At 36.1% G+C, this 25,996-nt stretch overlaps 1 protein-coding gene and 1 long non-coding RNA gene across 6 annotated transcripts in view; one reads left to right on the forward strand and one right to left on the reverse strand.

Moving 5' to 3' along the window:
* The window catches only part of LOC131839336 (uncharacterized), a 51,378-nt gene that overhangs the window by 22,251 nt on the left and 3,131 nt on the right, over positions 1–25,996 (forward strand). Inside the window, exon 3 of the long non-coding RNA XR_009356927.1 lies at positions 14,707–14,820. This is a non-coding gene — a long non-coding RNA (uncharacterized LOC131839336). The remainder of the gene's footprint in view (positions 1–14,706; positions 14,821–25,996) is intronic.
* The window catches only part of IGF1 (insulin like growth factor 1), a 78,930-nt gene continuing 70,764 nt past the window's right edge, over positions 17,831–25,996 (reverse strand). For 3 of the 5 annotated variants that reach the window (XM_059186679.1, XM_059186680.1, XM_059186681.1), the window contains exon 5: positions 17,831–24,450. In XM_059186679.1, the coding sequence (XP_059042662.1) occupies positions 24,332–24,450 (119 nt within the window). In that variant the 3' untranslated portion in view covers positions 17,831–24,331. The remainder of the gene's footprint in view (positions 24,451–25,996) is intronic. The other 2 variants (XM_059186683.1, XM_059186685.1) reach the window with 1 other exon arrangement.

The following is a 25,996-nucleotide window of genomic DNA, read 5'->3' on the forward strand; positions in this document are numbered from 1 at the left end:
ATTTCCACACTTGTGTAGTTTGCGACCCCAGCTATATTTTCGAATAACTTCTTTCCCTTTATCTGATCTGGGGACACAGGGCAATCTCCTGAGCATATTCCCTAGTGCTGGCAATCTGGGGTCCTGCAGCAGGCCATAAAATGCATGGTATATGGATTTAATAATGTCAGGGGAAATTTTCAGTTAATCCCTTGGACTGTGGGTACACTCAGGATTCAAAGGCCAGACCAAAATGGCATGAAGAGAAACAGAGAACTGGTAATTATCTGGTGAATTTGGGTCATGTGGAAAGCCAAACTAAATTACTTTAGCCAAGGAAAAAATGATTTTTTTTTCTCTTCACATGAATTGGTAGTTTTGGTAAGATTTTGCAAGGGTCTTCCTTCTTCTCTTTGCTTTTTATTCCACCAGGTATTTCCTAGAAACCAGCATATTGTGAGAAAGATCTGAAGACAAGGACTTTGAGGAAAAGGACAACTGTCCATTATGGGATATTATTTAGGGAGCACTGGTCTTTTCAGTGCATATATGGAAAATCAAAAAGGTTTTCAGTCATACTAAGTCGGCAGTACTATTAAAAATCCAATCAACTATTAGGTGCTCTAACTTTGAACTAAATCTGACAAATGTTTTTCATTTGTGAAACAAATGTTTTGAGTTAGATGCTTTATGTTATTTCTAAATTGTATTATTAATTTGCATTTCTAAAGCAAGAAAAGCAAATGAAGGAAACATGCTTTAATTTTTATGTTTTGAGTCATTTATCCTTTTAATAGAAGATTTCAATGTATTCCCCATCCAGGAAATGGTAATGGAAATCTCCTACTTCAACATGTAATCTAGAAAATCTTGTTAAATGGTGTAATGAGAATTTGTCACTTTGTCACCTAGCTGAACTTTTACAACCCTGAGACCCAAAGTGAAATGACACCTTCCCAATTCAGATGAAATGCCCACATATTTTACTGTGTTCTTACCAAGAAAACCCTTCAGCCAAAATCCAACTAGTCCAAGTCAATTTTTAAGCAAAGTGCATAACCAGAAATTGGCACAAACATTTGTGTATCATCCTTTCCATATTCAAAAGCTGTCTGAGACTCATTTGATTAAGCATAAAAATAACTCTGTGAATATCATTAGAAAGGCTGATGAACATTCCATGTCTGGTCCCTTGAATTTGTATTCTGAAGGTGCATTATTAAGTCACTGCTAAATACTTTCTCTTGTAAAAACCTGATCATACTCTCTAAAGTCTGAAGGAATTATTTTTATATTGAGTTTAGGAGGTTTAATTTTTCTATTTCCATTCAACAGAAAGGAAACAGCTGGTAAATTAGGGAAGACTGTTATAGTTTATTTGACTACGTAATCTCCACTGGCTTCTTTGGTTAATAGAGCATCTTTATTCCAACCAGGGCCCCCTCCCTGCCAAATCTCCTCATTAAACTGAGTTGTGATTAGAAAAGAATAAATGACATTTTATTTCATATGTGGTTCCTTCCAAGCTTCATACTCCTCTTTAAGTTTTCCTCTTACACTACTTTTCCTTGGCCTTAAGCATTTCTTCTCCCTGGCAGCTCTTCAACACAGGATGTGCAAAAGTTTTTTCCAGTCTTATAGATTCCTACTGAATGTAGCATCTCCTTGTCCCCTCCTTGGACTCAACTGTTTCCATTCATTTATTCATTCCATAAACAAATCTTATACACAAAATGTTATTATGTACTTTAGACTCAAGCAGTCATCTCTGAGGGTAATTTATTGGTTCAGAGATGGAAGTCTTCTTCGCTTTCTTAGATTTGTTTCTCTATTAGGTGGGGCAGTGGTGTGTGTGTGTGCGTGTGCATATGTGTGTGTGCATGCACACACGTGCTTGCTTCTTTCCAGAGTCAAGAAAGACCAAAATATACCTTGCATGTGGTAGAGTGTGTTCCATACGTGGACAGATGTTGACTGAAAAAGTATCACTTGAGAAGTTTGACTGAAAAAGTATCACTTGAGAAGTTTGTTAAAAATGGAGATTTTAAGAGCTTAGCCTGAAGATGGCTTAGGAAGATCCTGAACTTACCTCCCAGAGACACAACGAATCTATAGCTAATGATTCCTTCTGAAAACCTGCTGAACAGCATCTTCACAACAAAGGATAAAAGGACCATATCAAGATAAGTAGGAGAGGCAGAAATGTAGTCTTGCTAAAATCCCACTTCTGGCATGATGACCCACAATTGTGAGGGATCTCACAAATATGGAGCTTATCCCTAAGGAACCAAGGGTTTGTGCTCCACATCAGACATCCCAGCCCTTGGGATCTGTCCTGGAGAGACAAGTCACCAAAATATGTGGCTCTGAAAACCAATATGGTTATGTCCAGGAGAACCAGAGTGCTGTAAGGAATGAAGATTCCACTTTTAAAGAGCTCACATGAAGACTCATTTAGCCTGGGACTCAGTGAAAAACCAGCAGTTTGAACAGTACCCAGACCAAGTGATAAAATTAATTTGCTAATCTTAAAACATCTATTAGAAGGACAGGAGCTTGTTAAAACTCTCTGGGGACTGAGCCACTGGCAAATGCCATTTTTGCATTCTCCTTCTTACCTGCCAGCAGGGGATCCACCTCTGTGCTGCTCCTATGGCCCCTTCAAAGCCATACATGCAGGTCATACGGGGGATGCCCCTTGAGCACTTAGGTCTGGTGGGCAAGGGAGTATTTGTCTTTCTGGGCCCCATGGATCTGAAACAATCAGGAGATGGTTCCCGGTGGGCTAACACTCCAAGGCACTGCACAGACAGCAGACCAAATAAAATACCCTAGTCTTCCTGTGAGAAAGGCCTATATACTCATCCAAGAGCTTCAGTCTGAGGTGCAGATTTAAGCTTACCATACATCTAGAGGCTCTCAAGAAACACAGCATGGGATGCCATTTTTGTGCTCTCTCTTGACCTTACTACATGTCTCCATGACCTCCCAGAAAGGAGCTAATATGCTTGTCTGGAGTCCTGATTTTTGCAACTGTTCCTGAGGGGACTTCTCCAGGTCACATGGTTTGAAGGCCAACTGGCTTTACAATTGCAACCCCACAGGACAGTATGCATTTTTATACACTAAAAGCTGCTTCCTGAAGTTCTAGCTTCCAGTCAGCCTGAAATTAGGTGCTGATGAGATCCTGTCTTCTGGAACATTTGACATACCTTTAATAATAGGGTTCTATCAAGAATAAATCAGGCTTCTTAGCAATCACAAAAGTTCAGGAGACAAGATCTAGGGCTAAGTTAAATGATAAGGTTCATCTTCTATACAAGGCTGCTCCTTCAAGACTGGGTGAGATGTTTCACCTAGTACACAAATATAAACCCAGAGTCAAGCAAAATGAGGAAACAGAGGAATATATTACACACATAATAGCAAAATAAAACTCCAGAAAAAAAACCCATAGTAAAATATGAATAAGTAATTTATCTGGTAAAGAGTTCAAGTCATCATAAATATGCTCACTGAGCTAAAGAGAATGGATGAACACACCGAGAACTTCAACAAAGAGAAAGTATAAGAAGGTTTTGAAGGGGCGGGGGGTGGGAGGTTTGGGGAACCAGGTGGTGGGTACTGGGGAGGGCCCGTATTGCATGGAGCACAGGGTGTGGTGCAAAAACAATGAATACTGTTACGTTGAAAAGAAATAAAAAAAAAAAAAAAAAAAAAAGAAAGAAAGTACCAAACAAAAGTCATAGAGCTGATGAATATAATTATTATATAAAAAGCAACAAGAGAAAAACAGCTTATCATTTACAAGGGAACCCCTGTAAAACTGTCAGCAATTTATCAGCAGAAACTTTGCAGGCCAGAAAGGAGTGGAATGATATATTCAAAGTGCTGGAAAGAAAAAACTTCCAAATAAGAATACTCTACCTGGCAAAGTAATCATTCATAATCGAAGAAGATAAGCAAAAGCTAGGGAAGTTCATAACCTACTCAACTGGTCTTATAAGAAATTATACAGTAAAGGCAACAGATCAATAATTTATAAAGCTAGTATGAAGGTTAAAAGACAAAAGTAGTAAAAATAACTATAACTATAATACTTAAGAGATATACAAAATAAGATGTAAAATGTGATATCAAAAACATAAAACATGAGGGGTTGGGGAGTAAAAATGTAGAGTTTTAGAATGTGTTCAAACTTAATACACTATCAATTTAAAATAGACATATGTATTTATATGTAAGCCTCATGGTAACAACAGAACAGAAACCTATAGTAGATACACAGAAGATAATGAGTAAGGAATCTAAACATTAACATTAGAGAAAAACCACAGGGGAAGAAAACAAGAGGAAAAGAAAGGAATAGAAAGGAAATACAACAACTAGAAAACAATTAACAAAATTAACTTTAGGAGGGTATGTGCTATGGTGAGTACTGTGAAGTGTGTAAACCTGTTGATTCACAGACCTGTACCCCTGGGGCTAATAATACATTATAAGTTAATAAAAAATGTAAAAATTACTTTAAATATAAATGGGTGAAACTCTCCAATCAAGACATAGAGGGACTGAATGGAAAAAAAGACCCATATATGTGCTACCTACAAGAGACCCACTTCAGAGGAGATCGGGCGCGTTCAGGGTGGTATGGCCGTAGACTAGAGACCCACTTCAGATGTAAGGACACACAGATTGAAAGTGAAGGAATGGAGAAAAGATGTTTCATGCAAATGGAAGCTGGGATAGCTGCTATACTTGACAAAATGACTTTAAAACAAAGAGTGTAATAGAAGACAGAGATGGACATTACAGAATGATAAAGAGCTCATCCAATAAGTATAACATTTATAAATTTTTATGCATTCAACTTGGGAGAAACTAAATATATAAAACAAATATTAACAGACTTAAAGGGAGAAATTTACAGTGCTATAATAATAGTAGTGGACTTTTATATCCTATTTACACCGATGGATATATTACCTAGACAGAAAATCAATATCAGCCTTAAGTGACATATTAGATCAAATGGACTTAATATATATATATATATATATACACACACACACACATACACACACAGAACATTTCATCCAAAAGCAGAATACACTTTCTTCTCAATTAAATATAGAACATTCTCCAGGATTGAACATATACTAGCTCACAAAATAAGTCTCAAAAGATTTAAGAAGATTGAAATCATCGCACATTATTTCTAACTACATTGGTAGGAACCTTGAAAAGAATTACAAGAATATAATAGGAAAAACCTCACAAATATGTGGAGATTAAACAACATGTTACTGAACAATCAATGGGTCAATGAAGAAATCAAAGGAGAAATGAAAATACCTTGAGACAAATGAAAATGGAAATACAAGATGCCAAAATATATAGGATGCAACAAAAGCAGTTCTGAGAGGGAAATTTATGGTGATAAGCCCTACCTCAAGAAAAAGAAAAATCTCAGATAACAATCTAGCTTTACACTTAAAGGAACTAGAAAAAGAGGAACTAATGAAGCCAAAATTTAGTAAAAGAAAATGAGAAAGATCAGAGAAGAAATAAATTAAATGGAGACTAAAAAGACATTAGAAAAGATTGATGAAACTAAGAGCTGTTTCTTTGAAAAGGTAAACCAAATTGACTAATCTTTAGCTAGACTCATTAAGAAAAAAAGAGCAGAGCAAGGATTCAAATAAATAAAGTCAGAACTGAAAGAGAAGTTACAACTGATACCAAAGAAATACAAAGAATCTATAAACAAGTCTATGCTAATACATTGGACAACATAGAAAAAAATGGATAAATTCCTAGAAACATACAGTCTTCCAAGACTGAATCATGAAAAAATAGAAAATATGAACAGACCAATTATTTGTTAGGAGATTGAATTGGTAATAAAAAAATCTCCAACAAACATAAGTCCAGGACTGCACAGCTTAAGTGGTGAATTTTGGCAAACATTCAAAGAAGATTTAATATCTATCCCCCTCAAACTCTTTCAAAAGAATCGGAGAACATGTCCAAGCTCATTTTATATGGCCAGCATTATCCTGATACCAAAACCAGACAAAGATACCACAAAAAGAAAATTACAGGCCAATGTCCCTGATGAATATAAATGCAAAAAAAAAAAAAAAATCCCCAAACTCAACAAAGTATTAGCAAACCAAATTCAGCAATGCATTAAAAGGATCATTCATTATGATCACACAGGATTTATTCCAGGGATGTAAAGATGGTTCAATCAATCAGTGTGATATGCCACATTAATAGGATAAAGGATAAACACCATATGATCACCTCAGTGGATGCAGAAAAAGCGTTTGGCAAAAGTGAACATCGTTTATGATTAAAAAAAAAAACTTTCAATGAAATGAATATAGATGAAATGTATCTCAGCATAATTAAGGTCATATATAACAAGTCCAAAGCTAACATCAGACTCAATGATGCAAAGCTGAATGGTTTTCCTTTAAGATGGGAACAAGACCAAGATGCCTTCTGTCACCACTTTCATTCAACTTAGTATTGGAAGAGTAGTCAGAACAATTAGAAAATTTTAGGGGAAAGAAATAAAAGGCATTTAAATAGAAAAGGAAGAAATAAAACTGATATTGATTGTAGATGACATGATTTTACATACAAATGATCCTTCAATAAGGTTAAGGGGTTAAGGATATGGGCCCTCTGAACAGCCGAACATCTGTGTATAACTTTTGACTCCATCAAAACTTTGTTACTAATAGCCTACTGTTAACCAGAAGTTTTTCCAATAACATAAACAGTTGATTAGCACATATCTTGTATGTCATATTTTGTATACTGTATTCTTACAATAAAGTAAGCTAAAGAAAACATGTTATTAAGAAAATCATAGGGAAGAGAAAATGTATTTATAGTACTGTACTATATTTAGTGAAAAAAAAATCCATGTATATGTGGACTCACACAGCTCAAACCTATTTTGTTCAAGGATCAACTCTATAGAAAACCCTAAAGTCTCTACCCAAAACTTTCAAAGCTAATAAATTCAGTAACATTGCAGGATACAAAATCAATATAGAAAAATCTGTTGTGTTTTTACACACTAACAACAAACTACCAGGAAGAGAAACTAAGAAAAATATTACATTTATAATCAAAACAAAAATAATAAAATTACTGGAAATTTAAAATTTTAAATTTATTAAAATAAATTTAACGAAGTGAAAAAAACTGCACACTGAAAACTATAACACTGGTAAAAGAAATTGAAGAAAACACAAATAAATGAAAAGATATTTCATGCTCATGGGTGGAATAACTAATATTGTTAAAATATCCATAATACCCAAAGCAATCTACAGATTCAATGCAATCCTTATCAAAATTCCAATGGCCTTTTCACCGAAATATAACAAATCTAAAATTTGTATGGAACCAAAAAAGATCCCCCAAAGCCAGAGCAATCTTTAGAAAGAAGAACAAAGCTGGAGGCACCATACTCCCTGATTTCAGAATATATTACAAAACCATAATAATCAAAACAGTGTGGTCTTTAGAAGTTTTGAACCAGTTTGGATAGAGCTTGTGGATTCTTATGCTCAACTATCTTCTGCCCCACTGATATGCAGGGCTAAAGTAATAGCAGTAACTATGGAACACATTAGAGAAACACCCAAAAGGCAGAATGGGAGGGCTTGCTGGCTCGAGGTAGCTACAGGAAGGAAGGAAACAGAAGGATCAAAGGTAACTCATTTACACCTATTGTTTCTTAGTTCATATATATACAAAAACAAAAAGAATACTTTTCATTTAAGAAACTTTTGGAGAAGTTTTTGGAACAGCTTTAATGAAACAACACTAAACAATATTCTCCAAATAATTCTTGGATTTCAAAAAATAAATGTTTGGTAGAATGTACACTTTTTGATTGACTATAAATTTACTGGAAAACTTAATGCTGCTCATTTTCTCTAGTATATTTAACCTATAGTCACAGACAGGTGATCATATTGGCATATATATTTGTAATCTTCAACTTCAAATAGATATTCTTTGCTAATACATTTCAGTACTAAGGTTGTCTTCCTACCTACCACAATAAATGTATTTTAGACCTTTTACTCCCACCTCAAACTTTGACTACCCTCACACCCTACACTGTCCTCACTTTATTTTTTTATTATATACGTTTCAGGCATATAGCATTATAATTCAACATCCATATACACCAAAAAGTGACCCCCCCCCAGAAAGTTTAGTTACCACACATCACCCTACGGTTGGCCACACCTCTAACCCCTTCCCTTCTGGTAACCACTGATCTGTTCTGTGTACTTATGACTTTTGTTTATTTGTTTGGTTTGATTTGGGTTTTAGATTCCATTCCATTTGGTGAAATCATATGGTATTTGTCTAATTCCTCTGATTTATCTCATTTAGCATAATACCCTCAAGATCCATCCATGTTGTTGATGAAAACGTTTCATTCTTTTTGTGATGACCTTGAATCCTACCTACTTCACAGAAAATGTAGACATCCTCAGACGTGCACACCCCATTTTTTTCTTTTGTTGCCAACGTTAAAAGCCTATCTGAAGCTTCACTTTTTTCCTTCCTGTTATCATTGAAGAAGTAGCTCTTCTCTTATCAAATATGACTCCCTCCACCCCCACAAGGGTCTGGATCTTATCCCTTCTCATCTTTTCAAGGACTTTGTTCTTCAAGTTTTCCCTTTCTCTCACTTTTGTCTTTGATCTTTACCTTTGCACTGGGTTCTTTCTGTTATCATACATGCCTTCTCTAGTATTTTCCATTAAAACCAACTTAGACTCACATCCCCTTTTGTCTCTGACACCTTCTTGATCAAAAGTTCTCTATACATTTTTCTTCATTTCCTCACATCTCATTGATTCTTTACCTTTACCTTAATGTGTGTTCTCTCTCTTATCTACCAATATTACTCAAGAAAAGTTATAATCTACTAATCATTTTTATCACCTTTCAATCTAGTGGAACACTGACAGTCTCCTTGTAACATTTTCTTGACCTCATTCTGTGGCACCTTAATGTTTTTGTTCTCTTCCTATCTTTGGCATTGCAGCTTCTCAGAATCCTCTTCCTTTACCCAAACTCTGAGTAATATGGCTCCTTGGGATTTAGTCCCCGGCCCTTCATTCTTCTGCATACTCTTTCCTTAGGTGTTTTTATCCATTTTCTTGTTCCAAATGATCTTCCTTTCTTTCCTTCCCCCTTCTTCCACCCTCCTTTTCTTACATCTATCTATCTAGTCTATTGATATGGTCTGAATATTTATATCTGCCCAAAATTCGTATGTTGAAAACCTAATGGTCATTGTGTTGATATTAGGAGGTGGGAGCTCTGGGAGATGCTTAGGTCATGAAGGTAGAGCCTCATGGATGGGATTAGGACTTTTATGAAAGAGACTCCATAGAGCTTCTTAACCCTTTTGTCATGTGAGGATATAATGTAAAGTCTGCAGTCCAGAAAAAATCCCTACCCCGAGCATGCTAGCACCCTGACCTTGAACTTCCAGTTTCCAGAACTGTAAGATATTAATTTCAGTTGTTTATAAGCCACCCAGTCTGTGGTATTTTGTTTTGGCAACTTGAATGGATTAAGATATTTATCATCTATCTATTTATCTCCATAGAAAAATGTATTGTTTTGTTTTCTATTGCATATATTATGTGCCACCATAGATATCATTCTAAATCTTGCTTTAGACATCTATTCATGTAGTGTATAGAGATACAACCCATTTTTAATACTAAATGATAGTGTTCATTACCTGAATGCAATCAGAGTTATTTAATCATTTCCACACTGTTGACATTGATATTATTTACATATTTTTGCTTTAACAAATAATGCTGCATCAGATATCCTTATGCTTTCCTTATGCACAGACTTGTCAGGGAGTCCCTAGGGTAGTGAGTTGAATTGGTGGAGGATACAGACATTTTAAATTTTAATAGTTACTGCCCACTCACCCTCCAATGAACTAGAATATACATCCACAAGCAGAATATGAGAATACCTGTTTTTCCATACTCTTGTCAATATTTGATATTAACAAACCTTAAATTTTTGTTTGAATACAGGTTTTAGGGGGATTTTATTTTGGACTAAATATGCATTAGATGGTCAAATGTGTTGCTAAGGTGAACTCCAAGGTTCTGAACTTGGTTGATTGAGTGATGGTGCCATAGACAGAAGTTCCAAATGGTAAATTCCTTACAGAGGTGGGAGCCGAGAGAGGAAAATGGGTTGAAGTCAAAGTGATGGAAGATATCCAAGTGGAAATTTCCAGTAAGCCTTAAGATGACTAAGGGATTCAGAGAATGTAGTCTCTTTCTAAATCTTCTTTTCTTTTTTCCTATATAGAAAGTGTTTACTTTATGTGTTTCCCTGTGGCTCTGTTGATTACATTCTTATGTGTGGTTTGAAGCCAGAGGAACTTCAAACCTGTATTTGTTTTGGGCATGGTTGGAGTAGAGTGCTAATGAGCCCAAGGTCAAGGGTTTGATCCCCAGAAGGGCCAGTTAGTTTCATGGAGAAGAAAACTGTGTTCTGTGGTTCACAGACTTCACCCCTAATCTTGTCTACTTGTCTCTAAACTATGTAGCATTGGTCCCAAGCGGCCCATGAGAAAGTGTGATTGATTGTGTACAATCCATTAAAATACTGAAAGAATGGCTTCAAGTGGGTTTATCTGGGTTGCTTCTTCAAGAAATTTTGTCTGCCTCCCTCTTTCAGCTTGTGGACAGAGAACATATTTTCAGAGACAATGTTATGACCAAAAGCACATGGAACTGTATTGTTTAAAACCACCCACATCTGTTTTTCCACATTTATTTACTTCTCAGGTAAAAGGCAGTGTGATGATCTAAGACTGGGTTGTTCGGTGCAAGTGTCTTCTTGGAAATATTTGAATATTATCAGTCTGACTTTGTGAATCAGCTTACTAATATTGTACAAATAAACCCTGGAGAGCATGAATGTACCCAAAAGACTCTCTTAGCAAACCTTTCATTGACAGATTTTCCTTATCTTATCAGGCTGCTCTAGCTTGCTGCATACTCTTACTGGGAAATAAAAGTCTACTCTCAGAATTCTTGCTAAATAGTCATACACAGTCCTGTGTTTAAACGAGTGACAATGTCCATAGAACAACCTTTGGAAAAACCCACAGGAGGCATCTTCTACGCAAGCACAGAATTGCCAGGATTTGCTGGGATAATATCTGAAGTCTGTTTGTGGATACTGCATTTTCAAAAATCAATCCTAGACGTTCTCAAATTGCTTTTCCAGTTGAATGATACATCCCTGGGTCCTACAGGAGCAACCCCAAAGAGGATTTGGAATAATATTTTGCACATATTGAAAGATTCAAAGTAAATCCTCACAGCTTAGGAAGGACTTGAAAATAGGTTCACTTTTCTTTCAGGGACTCTGTGTTTGCCACATCAGGGATATTTCTATTTGACATTATGGAAAATTTGAAAGGTTGAGGAGTAAGAGACCAGACCATCAAATGTAATTTAATAGATTGCCAAAAATTACAGTGATGACTTAGAAGAATATGGTGTAGAACAAATATGACTAAAAGTAAGAGGTAGAATAACAAAAGTTATATGCTGATGAATCCAGGAAAAGTGGTTAAAAAATTAGTGGAGTTTGGGTTGTACATAATGACACACAAGGGACTTAATTACTGTTTTCTTGAATTGATTATAGTGACACGAGGAATTATTTTGGTACTACTTAGAGATAGCCTGAAAATACCATATAAGTAATTAAAAATCATTATTTGGAAAGTTTGTAGCCCTGATGGCTGGGCTGGGGTGAATAAAGAGGATCAGTGACACAGCATGAAAATGCCAGATTTGAGATTTTACATTGCCTTTGTAGTGCAAGGAATTTTAGGTTCAAAGAGTACTGTTCACCTGGTTTTGCTAAGTCAGAGTAAAATTAGGGAAAAAAGTGACACTGATTACTTGGTCACTGTCAGAAAAGTTGAGGTTATGAGCCAGAATGTATACAGAAAAGAATATGACAAGGGACACCTGGGTGGTTCTGTCAGTTAAGTGCCCGACTCTTGATTTCAACACTGATCATGATCTCAGGGTTGTGAGATGAAGCCTCCTTGTGATTCTCTCTCTGCCTCTCTGTTCCCCCCCCTGCTCTCTCTCTCTAAATAAGTAAATAAATGAACAAATAATAATTAAAAAAGAGTGTGACAAGCCAATGGAGATGTTCTACCTTGGATATCTTAGATCTTTAATTAATTGTCTCATAACTAATAATAACAATGGAAGTAGTGATACTGAAGGTGACTGTACAAATGTTAGGAAGCACACCACACAAGAGCTGATAAGCAGACCAATGCAGAACTGCACCAGTGTTTTAATCTAGCCATAAAGAAACTGAAAAGATGGGGCGCCTGGGTGGCTCAGTGGGTTAAGCCACTGCCTTCGGCTCAGGTCATGATCTCAGGGTCCTGGGATCAAGTCCCGCATCGGGCTCTCTGCTCAGCAGGGAGCCTGCTTCCTCCTCTCTCTCTCTGCCTGCCTCTCTGTCTGCTTGTGGTCTCTCTCTGTCAAATAAATAAATAAAATCTTAAAAAAAAAAAGAAACTGAAAAGATGAAAAGAACAAATTAATACAATGTGATGAGTTTCCCTAAAGGTTAATGTATTAAACTTCCCTTTATTCTGAGATTATATCCATGTTATTTAAATAAATTCCCTTGTAATGACATAATGGTCGATGTTTCTCTAAAAGAACTTCTTATTTAGCCAAATATATTTTCCCACTGTAATTCAATTTATAGTTTTATTTTTGAAAATTTCACTATTTTGAGAAATCTAGAAGTTTAGGGACTTGCATGATCATGTTTAATCCTCAAATAATAAGAGGTATATTATATTGTTATTATTATTATCACTTTACAAAAGAGGCAGCAGCCTCACAGAAATTATTTTAATTTTCCAAAGCTTCCAACCAGAAGTGTCAGAACCACAACACAACCCATGTCTGCCTGATTTCAGTGCCCATGCTTCTTACCACTATGTTATTCCTTTGGGTATTAGTTAGGGTCCAATGAGGGAAACAGAAATCATTCTAGGTATGTAAACAGAGGGTATTTAATACAAGCGATGGAAGAAATGATTAGACAAATTAGAAAGGGGAGTCAACCCAGATATCAATATCAAGAATTCCCCACCATCCCTAGGACTAGAGACCCAGAGAGGAGGTGGTGTTCCCAACTGAGAAAAACTATATGGATAGGTCTAGATTTCCTCCAGGGACAGAGTGCTGATTCTCCAGAGACAGGGTCCATGAGGGAGGAACTGCCATTGTTGCCAAAGATGCTACTTGAAGCAGAGAGAGAAAACGGGGGGTAATACCCTGGCTTCTTCCCTCCCCCTGCTCTGCTTCTTTCCTTAGTGCCTCTTATTATTAGGCAAACCTACTCAGAAACCAGAGAACACAGGGACTAGGAAATGTTCCTTATGAACATAGTCAAAGAAGGGAATGTTGGGAAATGGATATGAGAGCGAACAGATAAATGACAAGTATATTATAGCCTAAATATGTAATAAATTATTTCAGTGTACCTTTTACTATGGAAGTAAGGTCTAGAGATACCAGAAGGGACTTATCAGTATTAACAGTGAGTGTAAGAAAATTTATTTGGCCATAGGAGGGGGATGGGCAGGTTTCCATTTCCAAATGACCTTTAAAGCAGAGAGAGACAAAAGAAAGAGAGAGTTTTGGTCTTAAGGTAACCTTGCCTTTGAGTATTTTAGGTTTTATAAGGGTGGCTAAATTAGAAGTTCTAGGTCATAAGGTGGCAAAGCCCAACTCTATCATTTCTCCCTCTGTCATTATGTCTCCTTTCCTCTTTAGAGGAACAATCACTTTCTCTTTACTCTCTCTCTCCGTCTCTCAGAGATTTGGAGTTGGAAGGACAGTTCCATATTTGTGGAGTAGAATGATGGATTCGGCCATTGCACTTATATAGAGACTAGTCATAAATGGAGACTAGGACCTCCCCCCCACCACTCTCCAATTGCCATTTGGAGAAAGAGATTAGTATTTCCCCTGGAGGAGGCTGGGGCTAAGCTGGAGCCATTGAGCTAAATAAACAAAATAGAATTTGGAAATTATAGGACAGGTATTCCAGTTTTAACTTTCCTGGTAGTAGCCATTAGAAAGAGAAACCTCCTGGGGTGCCTGGGTGGCTCAGTTGGTTAAGTGTCTGACTCTTAGTTTTATCTCATATTGGGATCTCAGTTCATGAGGTTGAGCCCTACCTTGGACTCCATGCTCAATGTGGAGTTTGCTTGAGATTTTCTCTCTCTCCATCTCTGTTTGCATCTCCCCCTGCTCTCTTTTTTTCTCTCTCAAATAAATAAATAAAATCTTGAGAGAGAGAGAGAGAGAGAGAGAGAGAGAGACCTCCTTTATAGGTCACATTTCGTACCTTGCTTGAGATCCAAGGTCAAATTTTACTTCTGATGTACTGTTGCAATTGTCTCAAATCCAATTTACATCTGTTTCTGTTTTTACTGATTGCTTTATTCTTTTTAGAATCATCTCATCCCATCACAGGGTGAAGGAAAGAACATTTAGAAACCAGATGTTATATTAGCCATAACCATTATCCTTTATTGGATCCCGAAGAGATTTAATTTCTATCCATAAACAGGTGAGGAAGATACCAGCTTTCAGCTCAGCTTTACACTTTAAAGATGCCTCACTAAGAAAAGGACAAAGGCTCTGCCATCCACCTGTCATTATGACCCAGGAAGGTTCATAATTGGTATGTATAGACCAGTGGTTCATTTCTATCAAACCCAAGCTCTCCTTTATGTAACAAATATTTTATGATATATCCTCTGGTGTCCCGAAGAGAAATTTATAGATAATGCTGACATATACAATTTCAATAAAAATCAAAATGATGCCTGAACTATAATATAAAAGAGAACTAAAATGAAAACAGTTTATAATAAGAAAACATGCATTATAAGATAAAAAGGCTCAGACACAACTCTATTAGAACATGTAATGAAGTGGTCAGATGTTTACACTTAGGTGGAGATTCATGAATGTGACAGTTGCAAGTAGACTGATCTGCTCACAATTAGCATTGTCATCAATGATGTTTTTTCTAAAATTGTGGACAATACTTGGCAAAGTTCCAAGTGAAAAAAAGTACCACCTTCTTCTTAATTTACATGGTAATTGCATTCCTGAAAAATTCCGTTTATATTAAAATCACGCAGAAATACTTTGAGTTTGTAAGTAAATTAGAGTTATAACCTAAGCCTAGGCTATAAATAAGTCGATGACAAATAAGTTTGTTGTATAATAAGTTTGTTGTATAAATAAGTTTGTTGACAAATAAGTTTGTTATCTACATGAGATTTCTGAAACCCTAAACCCTGCCCAATTAAATGCCAATAATGCCTTCCTCAGTTACCATGAATGACAACCCCAAATATCCCTACACATTTCCAAAATGCCGAGTAGGGCTAGCCTTATACCCTTTGGAACTCCTGAAAGTGGGGTAACTAAGCCCTTTTGAAGGGCAGAGATATAAGAACATGGGTCTCATGAAACTGACTCTCCAAATTTACATTTTTAATCTGTGGAAGCCCTGATTCAACCATGTTCCTTCAGACCACACTGGCTTTGACAAACAGGCAAGAGTGACAACACTTGGCAAGCTTCTTCATCATCAGCTTCTAGTTTTACTTATGTATAAATGGTTTATTTTTGGACTGTAAAGACAAAAGTCATACCTCCTCACTGAGGAATCCTGAGATTGTTTTAACGTCTGATATTACATACACCATGTGAAGGAATGCCAAGAACTGACATTGCAGTGTGAAGGAGCTGAGAAATGGCAGCAGGTAAGGTTGAAAGCCCAGTTAGATACATGGGTTATTGAGCAAAAATGCTTATTGATCTTGATAATGTAATATTCATAAATAGTTTATCACTCAAAGGTGCAATTACCTGTATTTCTGCCTGTACCATGTATAAACACATTTTAATAGGAATGTATCTGTCTCTTTCTGGAACTGTCCTTGTGTCTGGATTGGGGCATGAAAGGCAAAGTAGTAAAAACACAGGTTTGATGTCCTTAAACCCAGATTCAAGCCCATCCTGCCTTTCTGTGACCTTTAGCAAATTACATAATGTCTTTGAATCTCCATTTCCTCACCTGTAAAATAGGGTTCATAATAGTGCCTGACTCAGATAATTTTTATAAAGACCAGTAAGATAATAGAGGTAAACCACTTGGCATAGTGACTAACCCCTAGTAAGTACTCAGCAAATATGGATACTATTTTTATTTGTTTTGTTTTCCATGGGAAGGGGCAGAGGGAGAAGGAGAGAGGATCTTAAGCAGGCTCCATGTTCAGCATGAAGCCTGACATGGGCTCAGTCTCACAACCTGAGATCATGACCTGAGTCAAAATCAAGAATCACATGTATAACCAACTGAGCCATCTAGTCACCCCAAATTGAATATTATTAATCAGCTGTATTAACCATTATTGTTGGGGTGGTGATAATTACCACTCATATAGACCTTATAGGAAGGAAAAAATATCGTTTTTTAAAAGAGGCTACAATTCGACTTGGATGAAAGAAGGAAGACAGAATTCCTCTTAGGGACAGAATTGCTTTTCTCTTTAGGAAAAATAATCTTTGGGGCATATTCAGTAATAAAAAGTGAGTAATAAAATTGTCACTTCCGTCATGGGTAAATCTGGGTTGGTCAAGATTGCTCTGCAGGACAACAAAAGAGATTTCCTTGCATGTCCTTATTTATTTTTAGGAAGGGGGAGGGATAGAGGGACAGGGAGAGAGAGAATCTTAAGCAGGCTCCACGTCCAGTGAAGAGCCCCACCGAGCGCTTGATTTCAAAACCCTGAGATCATGCCCTGAGTTGAAACCAAGAGTCAGATGCTTAACTGCTTGAGCCACCCAAGTCACCTAACCCCCATTACTCCCTGCAAGTTCTTTTTAAGGGAGAGGATGGAGAGTTGGATAGGAAGTAATTCCAGGAACAGTTTGCTGAGGGGAGGAAGGAGGCTTACTAAAATGACAAGAGGCACATGAGCAGCCAAAATTCCTCAATGAATTTTAGTTAATAGTGATGTTTGACATTAGCAGCCAATTTTTGTCACGTGCTTAATTGCCTCCCACTTCATCATTCCCAAAACCTTAAGTGAAAGACTGCACCCAATTTAGCCTAGTGTGGCCAAAGGGAGAAAAGTATTGTCTAGGGAGAGAAGCAATGCAGTTAGAAGCTCATGGCCATAGGCAGCAAGATGTTGAGCAGAAATAGGACAAGGAGGTCTAGAGGATAGGGTTAAGGAGAGCTGCGGTAACTCTGAGGGAGTTACGGGAGTCCTGGTGAGATGCACATGGGAAAATAATGAACTGGTATTGCTAGTAATTCCTTAAAATCAAGTACAAGTCTCCTGAGCCTTTTTTACATTCAGGTAAGTTTTCAAATACTTCATGGAAGTTTTAAGAAAAGGAAAATAGGACAAAATACTTTCAAACAAGAAAGTGCTTCTTCCACCCTGTGCTTCTACAAATGCTGTTGTGAGTTTGATATTCAGCAAAGATTTAGCGAGATTTATTGAAATAAAAACTCAGGGCTAAGAGACCACATTCTTATGGAATCTCACAATATGGGTGAATATTGAATGCTACTTGTGTATTATGTGCCCTGTTTGATAGAAAATCTTTTCCCAGACCCTTTGTGTCATGGATTATAACTCACTGTTGGGTTACAGTGAGTGGGATCAGTTAATTACACCTGCTTTATTGTTAATACATATATCGTACAATTCATACATCTCTTACATAGTTTGTACAAGCTCTTTGAAACATTTATTTTTAAATATAATCTGTAAATTCTATAAGATATCTCCATTGTGGTGTATGATTAGTTTTATTTTTCTGGGTAAGTTTTCTTGTTTATTTGTTGCAGTGACCTCAATTAATAAAAATGCTACATAACAACAGAATTCTTAAGGAATGACACATTACACCAACATTGTCCAAAAGAACTAGTTAATCAAACATGATTAATTTTAATGTAATTACTAAAGAAAGATATATCATTTTATTATGACGCTCTAGCCATACATTTTTCCAAATATGCTTACTTAACAGTAAATGTAAGATAATGATTCAGTTAGTTACAGTTTTAGAAGTCATTAGGATTGATATTCCTCTGCCATAAATGAATAATGATTTCAAATACAGAATTAATTTAATAAAAAATATGCTTTTGAACTAAGACAGATAACGAATGACCAATCATTATTTTCTGGTTTCAAAGTAGCAGGGAAAGATTCAGTGTCTGTAAGTATTTATCACACTTGGCCTTTAAGTGTGATAAAACCATATGAAGCAAAACACATGTTGCAATCCCAGTTCTCATTGTTCATTAACTCTTAGTTACAGGAGATCTAACATGGTGTTTGGAGCCTTTATGTAAACTGAATACAAGCTGCATGGTGTTTGAAAGTTTTTAATTTTTTGAATAGACATTTTAATGATACACAGACACAGATAAGAGATGTGAGTAGACAGTTCAAGGTTTCAGAGTCCCTCCTGCAGTGTGTTTAGCAGCAGGTACAAGATAAATATCCAAACAAAATCAGATTAAGGGATTAACAGAAGTGCTTTTGCTCTGGGTAGGTAAATGGGGCCAGTGGGTGACTTGGAAGGGATTTTTGAGTTTTTTTATTTTTCCTATTTTTACATCAGTCCATTTTGGCCAAAAGAAAATGAATAATATTTACCTTTAGGAGGCAGTAGGCCTGGGCAATTAAATAAAAGGCAGATTCTAAGGCTTGCAAAAGGTCATTCTGAAGGTTCAGGTGATTCAATAGGGATTAAGTATGGGAAACTTTCTCCATCTAAACTCCCATTTCAACTGGGCAATAACATTTGGACTTTTGTGATCCTCTTTTAAAGTTAACAATTTTTTTTTTCTTCAGACCCTACCAATGACAGCTGAAGAATGGGGAGAAAGAGGGACCATGTTTAAGATCAATGTGTCATCATAAATTAGGAGGGAACATGTGAAATATATATATTTTAAAGAGATCCCTTTAATTCCAGGGTTTAAGTTTGGTCACCCTTCCTTAAAATTTTGAGGCAAATACTAAATGAATAAGCACTTGGAGGAATAGAGACAGTTTCAAAAACTCCCTGGGCTTCTGTCTTATATATGAGAGGTTTCCCCAAAAAAGTGTTGCTCTAGATAGGACTTGGTTATTTCAATTGGTATCTTTATCCTGTACCATATGCATTTTAAAGTTTTAGACAGTCCTCTCATCCCCCGCTTTTTTTAAATAGAAATCACATAAATATCTATGTATCAGTTTCTAACACCTAATAGGAAAGTCTTTTAGAATATTAAAATAGCAATAAGCAAATATGTACTATAGGATTAAACACTAGCATTGAAACAAACCAAAAACAAAGAATCAAGAAAATTTTCCTCTTGTTTTTAGCTCCCTCATATTCTGAACTTCACGATCATTGCAAGAGAGGGGCATAAAGAACCACAATTCTTCTATTAAAAATTTTTAAAATGAATGATACCATAATGATGGATAAATCAGATTCATCTTTTGAAAACATTGATGGGAAAGCCCAGGTGATTCGAATGAGATTGCTCTTTTTTATGAAGAGAGCCAAACATGATTTGTCTCTAATAAATTAGTACACTCTTTAAAGATTAAAAATAGGAAAAACATTTTAAATAGTCTGATTATAGCTTCAACAAGTCAAACATACACTTCTATCTAGCCTATAGTTTTAAAGAGTCTATGTGGGTTTAACTTATCATCCCTCGTTCCAATATAAAAAAAGAAGAAAGAACCAAGTCATTTTTGAACATTAAGATATTCATAAAGACTGTATAAAGTAAAAAACAGAAAAAAAAACCCAAAACAAAAATAAGAACAAAAAATCTTCACAGATTGTTAGCCATCTCTTTCAACGATTTCTCATAAATTCTTCTCTTTCCTTATCAGTAGATAACCCCCATCTCATAAGGAAATACTTTCCAACACTTCCCAATGAGATCAGTGATTGCTTTTTATGAGAGCTACTGCTCTGAGATGTTTAGTTGAAGGGAGAGTATTGTCTATAAACCAGTAAATGCCAAAGAATGACTTAAGGGGGATGTGGCAGAAGCTATTTTTAGCAGATTTAATCTATGCATTGTTTCTCTTTGTTTTTATTTTCTCCGTTGCTGAATTATCTGTTTTAGAGCAGAGAGCACAAAAATCAATAAGTAACTTTATCATGTTTTGTTCTGCCGTTTGCCTATAAGGTCCTTTCTTTTTTCCCCTATGTATACTCCATGCTCTTGATTGAGGTGTTCAGATTGGATAACATATTGCTAATTTTGCTGAGTTTGAGAGCCAGCAGAATAACAGAGCCTTCTGACTTTACAAAAATTCCATTTTCTGTCCCTACACCCCCAAACTCACAATTTGGTGAACAGTACTCTACTTGTGAGTGATAAAAAGTTGAAAGGTGGTGGTAACTAGACCTCATGCTATTTTATTAAGCCATCTATCTATAGAATTGTTGTTTTCATACTTTAAAAAAATATGTCTATGCTTTCTTTTTTTCTTTTATTTTCTTTTTTTTCTTTTTTTTTTCTTTTTTTTTTAGTCAAGTACTTTCTTAAAGAAACAATAGCACCACAGTGGCATAGCTGGCCAAACAATAAATGGGAAAGCAAGATGTGCTACATCTTTCATTTAAGAAGTCTTCCAAGTGCATAAACTAGTAACAGAAACCCTGGAGCCACAGTGCATGAGATGGTTTCATCTACACAAACATTGACATTCCAAGAAGGGGATGGATTCCCAAGGGAGGCCAGGCTTTTTTTTTTTTTTTTTTCCTAGTAAGTTTCTTCAGGGAAGTGATTTCTTCTTGCTCTCTTAAATTGAATGTGTGTGTGCACGTGCTTGTGCATGTGGTGGTTGTGTGTGGGGATGTTGCAAGTTTTTATTTCTAGAAGAATGGATTCTGATGGAAGGATACATTTACTTTTTCAGTGGAGCCTCCTCACCTTAAAATGTTCAAAAGATACTGTGATGTTATTTGGGGAACTGGGAACCAAAATTTGATCTAGGCATTCAGTTTTGTCAGTTAAATTAGAACTAAGCCTGTAAGCTGAAAGCTCATTCTCACTGATATTTACAGCTTTTTCATAAAGCTTTTGAAATTGCCTCATTTGAAAAATCCAAAGCAAAGGTTATAAAAGTTTTGAGATATGAAATTTTAGGTGCTCCTTTCTATCGGTCCCGGGTCATTCCACTGTAGTGTGTAGATCAACTGACTTCTGAAGTTTTACGTTGATCTGTCTTCTAGTTTTAGTGCATTTAAAAATTAGATAGTGAGTTAGTATAATTAGTTAATTTTTATTCATTGATTTATAATACAGTTGGAGAGGATTATGTGTCAGAAAAATTAAAAATAATATAGTTTTATATATTTAAGCTTTCCTCACTAGGATAATTTTGGCTGTGAATAGAATTATTAAATGAATCAAATAAGTCATAGATATTCTTAGAATTACTATATCCAGCTGTGTCTGGAAACCCATAGGTCTGCAGAGGATTGCATGTAAAGTGTTGCTGGGAGACAGTATACACGAAGAACAAGAAATAAAAAGCAGAATGACTGTCATTTTGGAAAGGGAGGTCCTGCGTCTAAATCCACAGAACACAACGGTCTGAAAACAGATAAAGGGCAAAATGACTTCCTGTTTCTTTTACATTTGTGTGTAGTGATTACATTGCTCAGCGTGCCAGAGGTGCTCAATTCAAGTAATGCTGAGGATCTGAGGGTTTAAGCACTTACTGGCTGAGCAGGGGGACCCACAACATAGGGTTTCTTTTTGCATATGCTTGAAGATCCAGGAAGTCTTAGACTTTTTCTGGTTTCTGAACCTTGAGGTGAACCAGTGGGATGAAAACTAAAGATGTTATTTTTGTTTTCCGTGCACAATTTCCAAGAATAAAGAAATACAATTTGCATGAAGTAATCAGGCCTGGTTGCTTTTCACTAAAATGTTTGAAGGCAGATAAAAAGACGTGAATGATGGATGATTCATTGTTGTAATAAGAAAATCTTAGTATGTAGATGGGAAACATTTTCTAGGTCACCATGGGCCTGTCCTCACTGTTGGATTTTCCTGATATCAATTTTCAGTTAAATGGATAAGATGCATCTGCAGAGGGCCAGGGGTCACTCTGGTAAGCAGACATAAGGGAAAATTTCTAGTTCTAAAGGAAAGTTTTGCCTCTCAGTTAGCAACTCTTAGAGTCAAATATATTTTAACAAAAATTAAAAACAATGTATATGTAAATATAGCTAAGGGTGAGAGCAAAACTCATTAAAGAAAGTGATTTTGTGATTATTTAGAATTAGATATTATTTCAATATTTGAAATCTTGGGCCATTTTTTTTAGATTGCCCAAAGAGAATTTGGGAAAGAGAAAGAGAACTATATTGTTCAAAATGAATAAAGTATCATTTATAATATTACAAGAAGTATTACTAGGTTACTAGTAACTGCCTGGAAGGGTCAGTGAGTGCTAACAGATGGCACAGTCACTCTTTCATTGGTGGAAATCTTTTTTTTTTTTTTTCCTTTTTCTTCTTTTCATTTTTCTCTTTGCACTTTGTATTCACAAATCCAAGTGCAGAATTCAGAGCAAATTGTAAATCAGATATTTCTTACTCATTTTGAAAGGGTTTTGAAAGAGATGGAGCTGGCAGCTTTTAACTAGGATAGTTGAATAGTTAGTAGGATAGCTACATTGACAAGAATTAGCATGTCAGGAACATTTGGCTGATCAGTTTCCTAGCTATGCCATGAATGGGTTGTTTCTATAATTCTTTGCAACCCAGAAACTGAAGGGCTCTGCCCTTGTGCCCTTCTAGCAATCCAGGATAAAATCTGGAGCTTTATCTTTGTAATCTTCATACCACCCCTGTGAGGTAGGTAGATGGCGTTTTGCCCCCATTTTGTAGATGAGGAAACTGAGGCACAGAGAGGTGAAGTGACTTGCCCAAAGTCACACAGTGGTGAGTCTGTGACAGAGTCAGCAGATGTCTGTTCCTTCAGTGAGAAATAAAAGCCAGAACTATTAAATTCCTAGCCTTCTGCTTCTTCCACTCCTCTCTGGACTCCCCAATCAAATTTGCATTAGCAGACTTTGTGTCTTAAGTTTTTTCTTGGAAGGCATCATTGGGGGAACTTTGCCTTCTTTCCCAAATGGATGGATTTTTAGGACCCTTCCCCTTTGTGTCATCTTCGGCTCCAGGCTTCTTTTGTTTTGCTTTCACCTTTTACCGTTTTGGCCAGACTCTTTCGTATAACAAACTACAAAATAGCACCATTGTACTAAAAAACAGAGTTTTACATACTGTTTGTGATATATCCTGTATTCTTGATATGCTAAATTTACATAGTGCTCTATGTGGAAAAAATAAGAGAAAAGTTACTAATCATGTTGCACACTAAGTCATCATTTGAAAGAACTGTTGAGAGTTTGAGACTTTCTATGCTTAAAACATATGCCTAAAAATGATTGGCCTCAAAATTGCAACTACTTGCATTTTTTTTTTTTTTTTAGCAAGATGTGGAAAAATAAAGCTTTGTGTCTAAAATAAATGCATCCAACTTATATTTGGTACAGATGCCACAGATGGAATTTTTTGGGTTAAAATCTTTTGGGTGTGCTACTTGACAGCTTGTGTTGCTCTTGAGGAGGCCAAATTTGGCAAATATAAAGATGATGAAGTGGAGGGTAGAGATAAACAAACAAGATTACCAGACACTGTAAAACAAATGGCCTGTGTTGCGTAGTAAGAAGTGCAAATTAAAAAAAAAAAAAAGAAAAAGAAAAGAATAAACCACTTAGACAAGACTGCTGAATGAATGGCTCCAGCAGCCAAGACTCAGAAACAAATTTAGTGCAACTGGATCTATACAACGCCCATGCATTTGTGGCTCTTGAGAGGCAGGGACTAATATATTTATATATATATTTTTCTCTATAGAACATTATTGATAAAGGATCAACAGCAATCTACCAACTCCAGGACCATTGCTGCAAGGTGCAAAGCTTTTAACAATCACTCCTAAAGACAATGCTGGAATGTTTACTTGCGTATTTCATTGGGGGGGAATGCCCATCTTTTGAAATGTTATCAAACTTATTTTTTTGGTAGGTCTTCTGGTGTTTATCAGGGAACTCCTACAGAGCAAATGATCCTGCCGGTGGCATGTCATTCTTCACAAAACAGGAAGGTCTTCCTACATTCTGTAGTTCTTGTTTCCTGCACTCCCTCTGCTTGCGTTCTTCAAATGTACTTCCTAAAAATAAGGGAGAAAAAGTGACATTAACTGGTTGAAGTTTCATGTGCCCTCCCCATCCATTTCTAACACTGGGTCTCAACCTTTCATAGTTGATGCCTCATCAGTCAATCTCACAGAGAGCTTGGGCCAGTTTTTTTTGTTTGTTTGTTTGTTTTTTCTAAGAAAGACATATGTAAATAGGCCTTTAGTTTTCAGTTTAGTGAAAGTTAGGCTACTTTTATGTGCCCTGGTTTGTCATGGGGACTAGAGATTGCCTTATAATCACACAGAAGTGTGTTTTTATTCACCCGCTGCTATCACAGATTTGTTGACCAGAAGGAGACTCTGAAAAATCCAGAATTCTGGCCTGTGGCATCTTTTCCTACTAAGAGGGGAAAAAAAAAAAAAAAACAAACCCACAACACATTCTGGGATCATCCTCTGTTGTTTTAGTGCATTTTGGGGGGCTTAATTTTTGTAAAAAGGAGACATTTTTCATTTTTTTCTTTTCTTCCTATGGAGAGAGGGAGAGTTTTAGAAGTAAAAGATTGGGATGTTTTATAATTGACTTAGAATCTGTAAATCACATATATTGAGCTGGGTTCAAATTCTGACTCATTCAGTTTTAGTTACGTGAACTTGTGCAAATGGCAATCTCTTGTGTCTCAATTTCATCTATTAACTAGCATAATAATAGTTCCTACCTTATAGGATTAAGAATTAAAGAATTAGTACACCAAAAGATTTATAATGGGTTTGGCACATGGTAAGCACTACATAAGTATTAACAATTTATTTTTATTATTATTAATATTATTAAGTCATTATTATTATTATTTCATCTTCATTAGAAACCATTCCTGGACTAGAAACTCTAGATTCCTTGTTTTGGTGCTACCATTCATTTATCTGCAAGCAATGCTGTTACCATCCAAGGAATATTGAGTTTTGCTTAGAATAGAAGCCCTATATATTAGAGACCCATCTCTGTCTCTTCACTATTTACATCCCTGTGTCTAAAACAAAGCCTGGAATATTGCAGTTGCTCAATAAATAGCTATAGAATGAATCAAATGACTATAATGACTATCTAATAATGTCCTTATACTTTTCCTATAGTTTTTATTTTATACTTGAATATATTTAAATAGAAAAGTATATTTATACAAATAAGAAGATGTGGGTTAAATACAGGAGGAAATGGTATCTGTATGCATGAACATAAGGTGCCTTTTCTCTTGGTTTTACCTCTAGCCAGGAGGCCCTTAGTGGAGGACACAATGAATCATTATTGGTACAGAATGAAGTTCAAGAATCCCCAATATTGCTTTCTCCCAGAACATGTTTTCATCATGACCAAAACCAAGAGTTTTCACTATGGTGTCTGTAATCTCCAAATTATTCCTTCTGGCTGAGGTAATGACCTCTCAACCCAATCATTCTTAGGAACTTATAGGTCATTGTAAGGGACTTTGGAAAATGTTCAGACCTGAGCCTGCAGGGTGTGAGAAGCTGGGACAGAATCAACTATGGTCCCTGGAAATAATACCTACTGGCGGAGGCC

This window comes from Mustela lutreola, chromosome 8 (assembly GCF_030435805.1).
Source record: "Mustela lutreola isolate mMusLut2 chromosome 8, mMusLut2.pri, whole genome shotgun sequence".
In the NCBI taxonomy this organism is placed as follows: Eukaryota; Metazoa; Chordata; class Mammalia; order Carnivora; family Mustelidae; genus Mustela; species Mustela lutreola.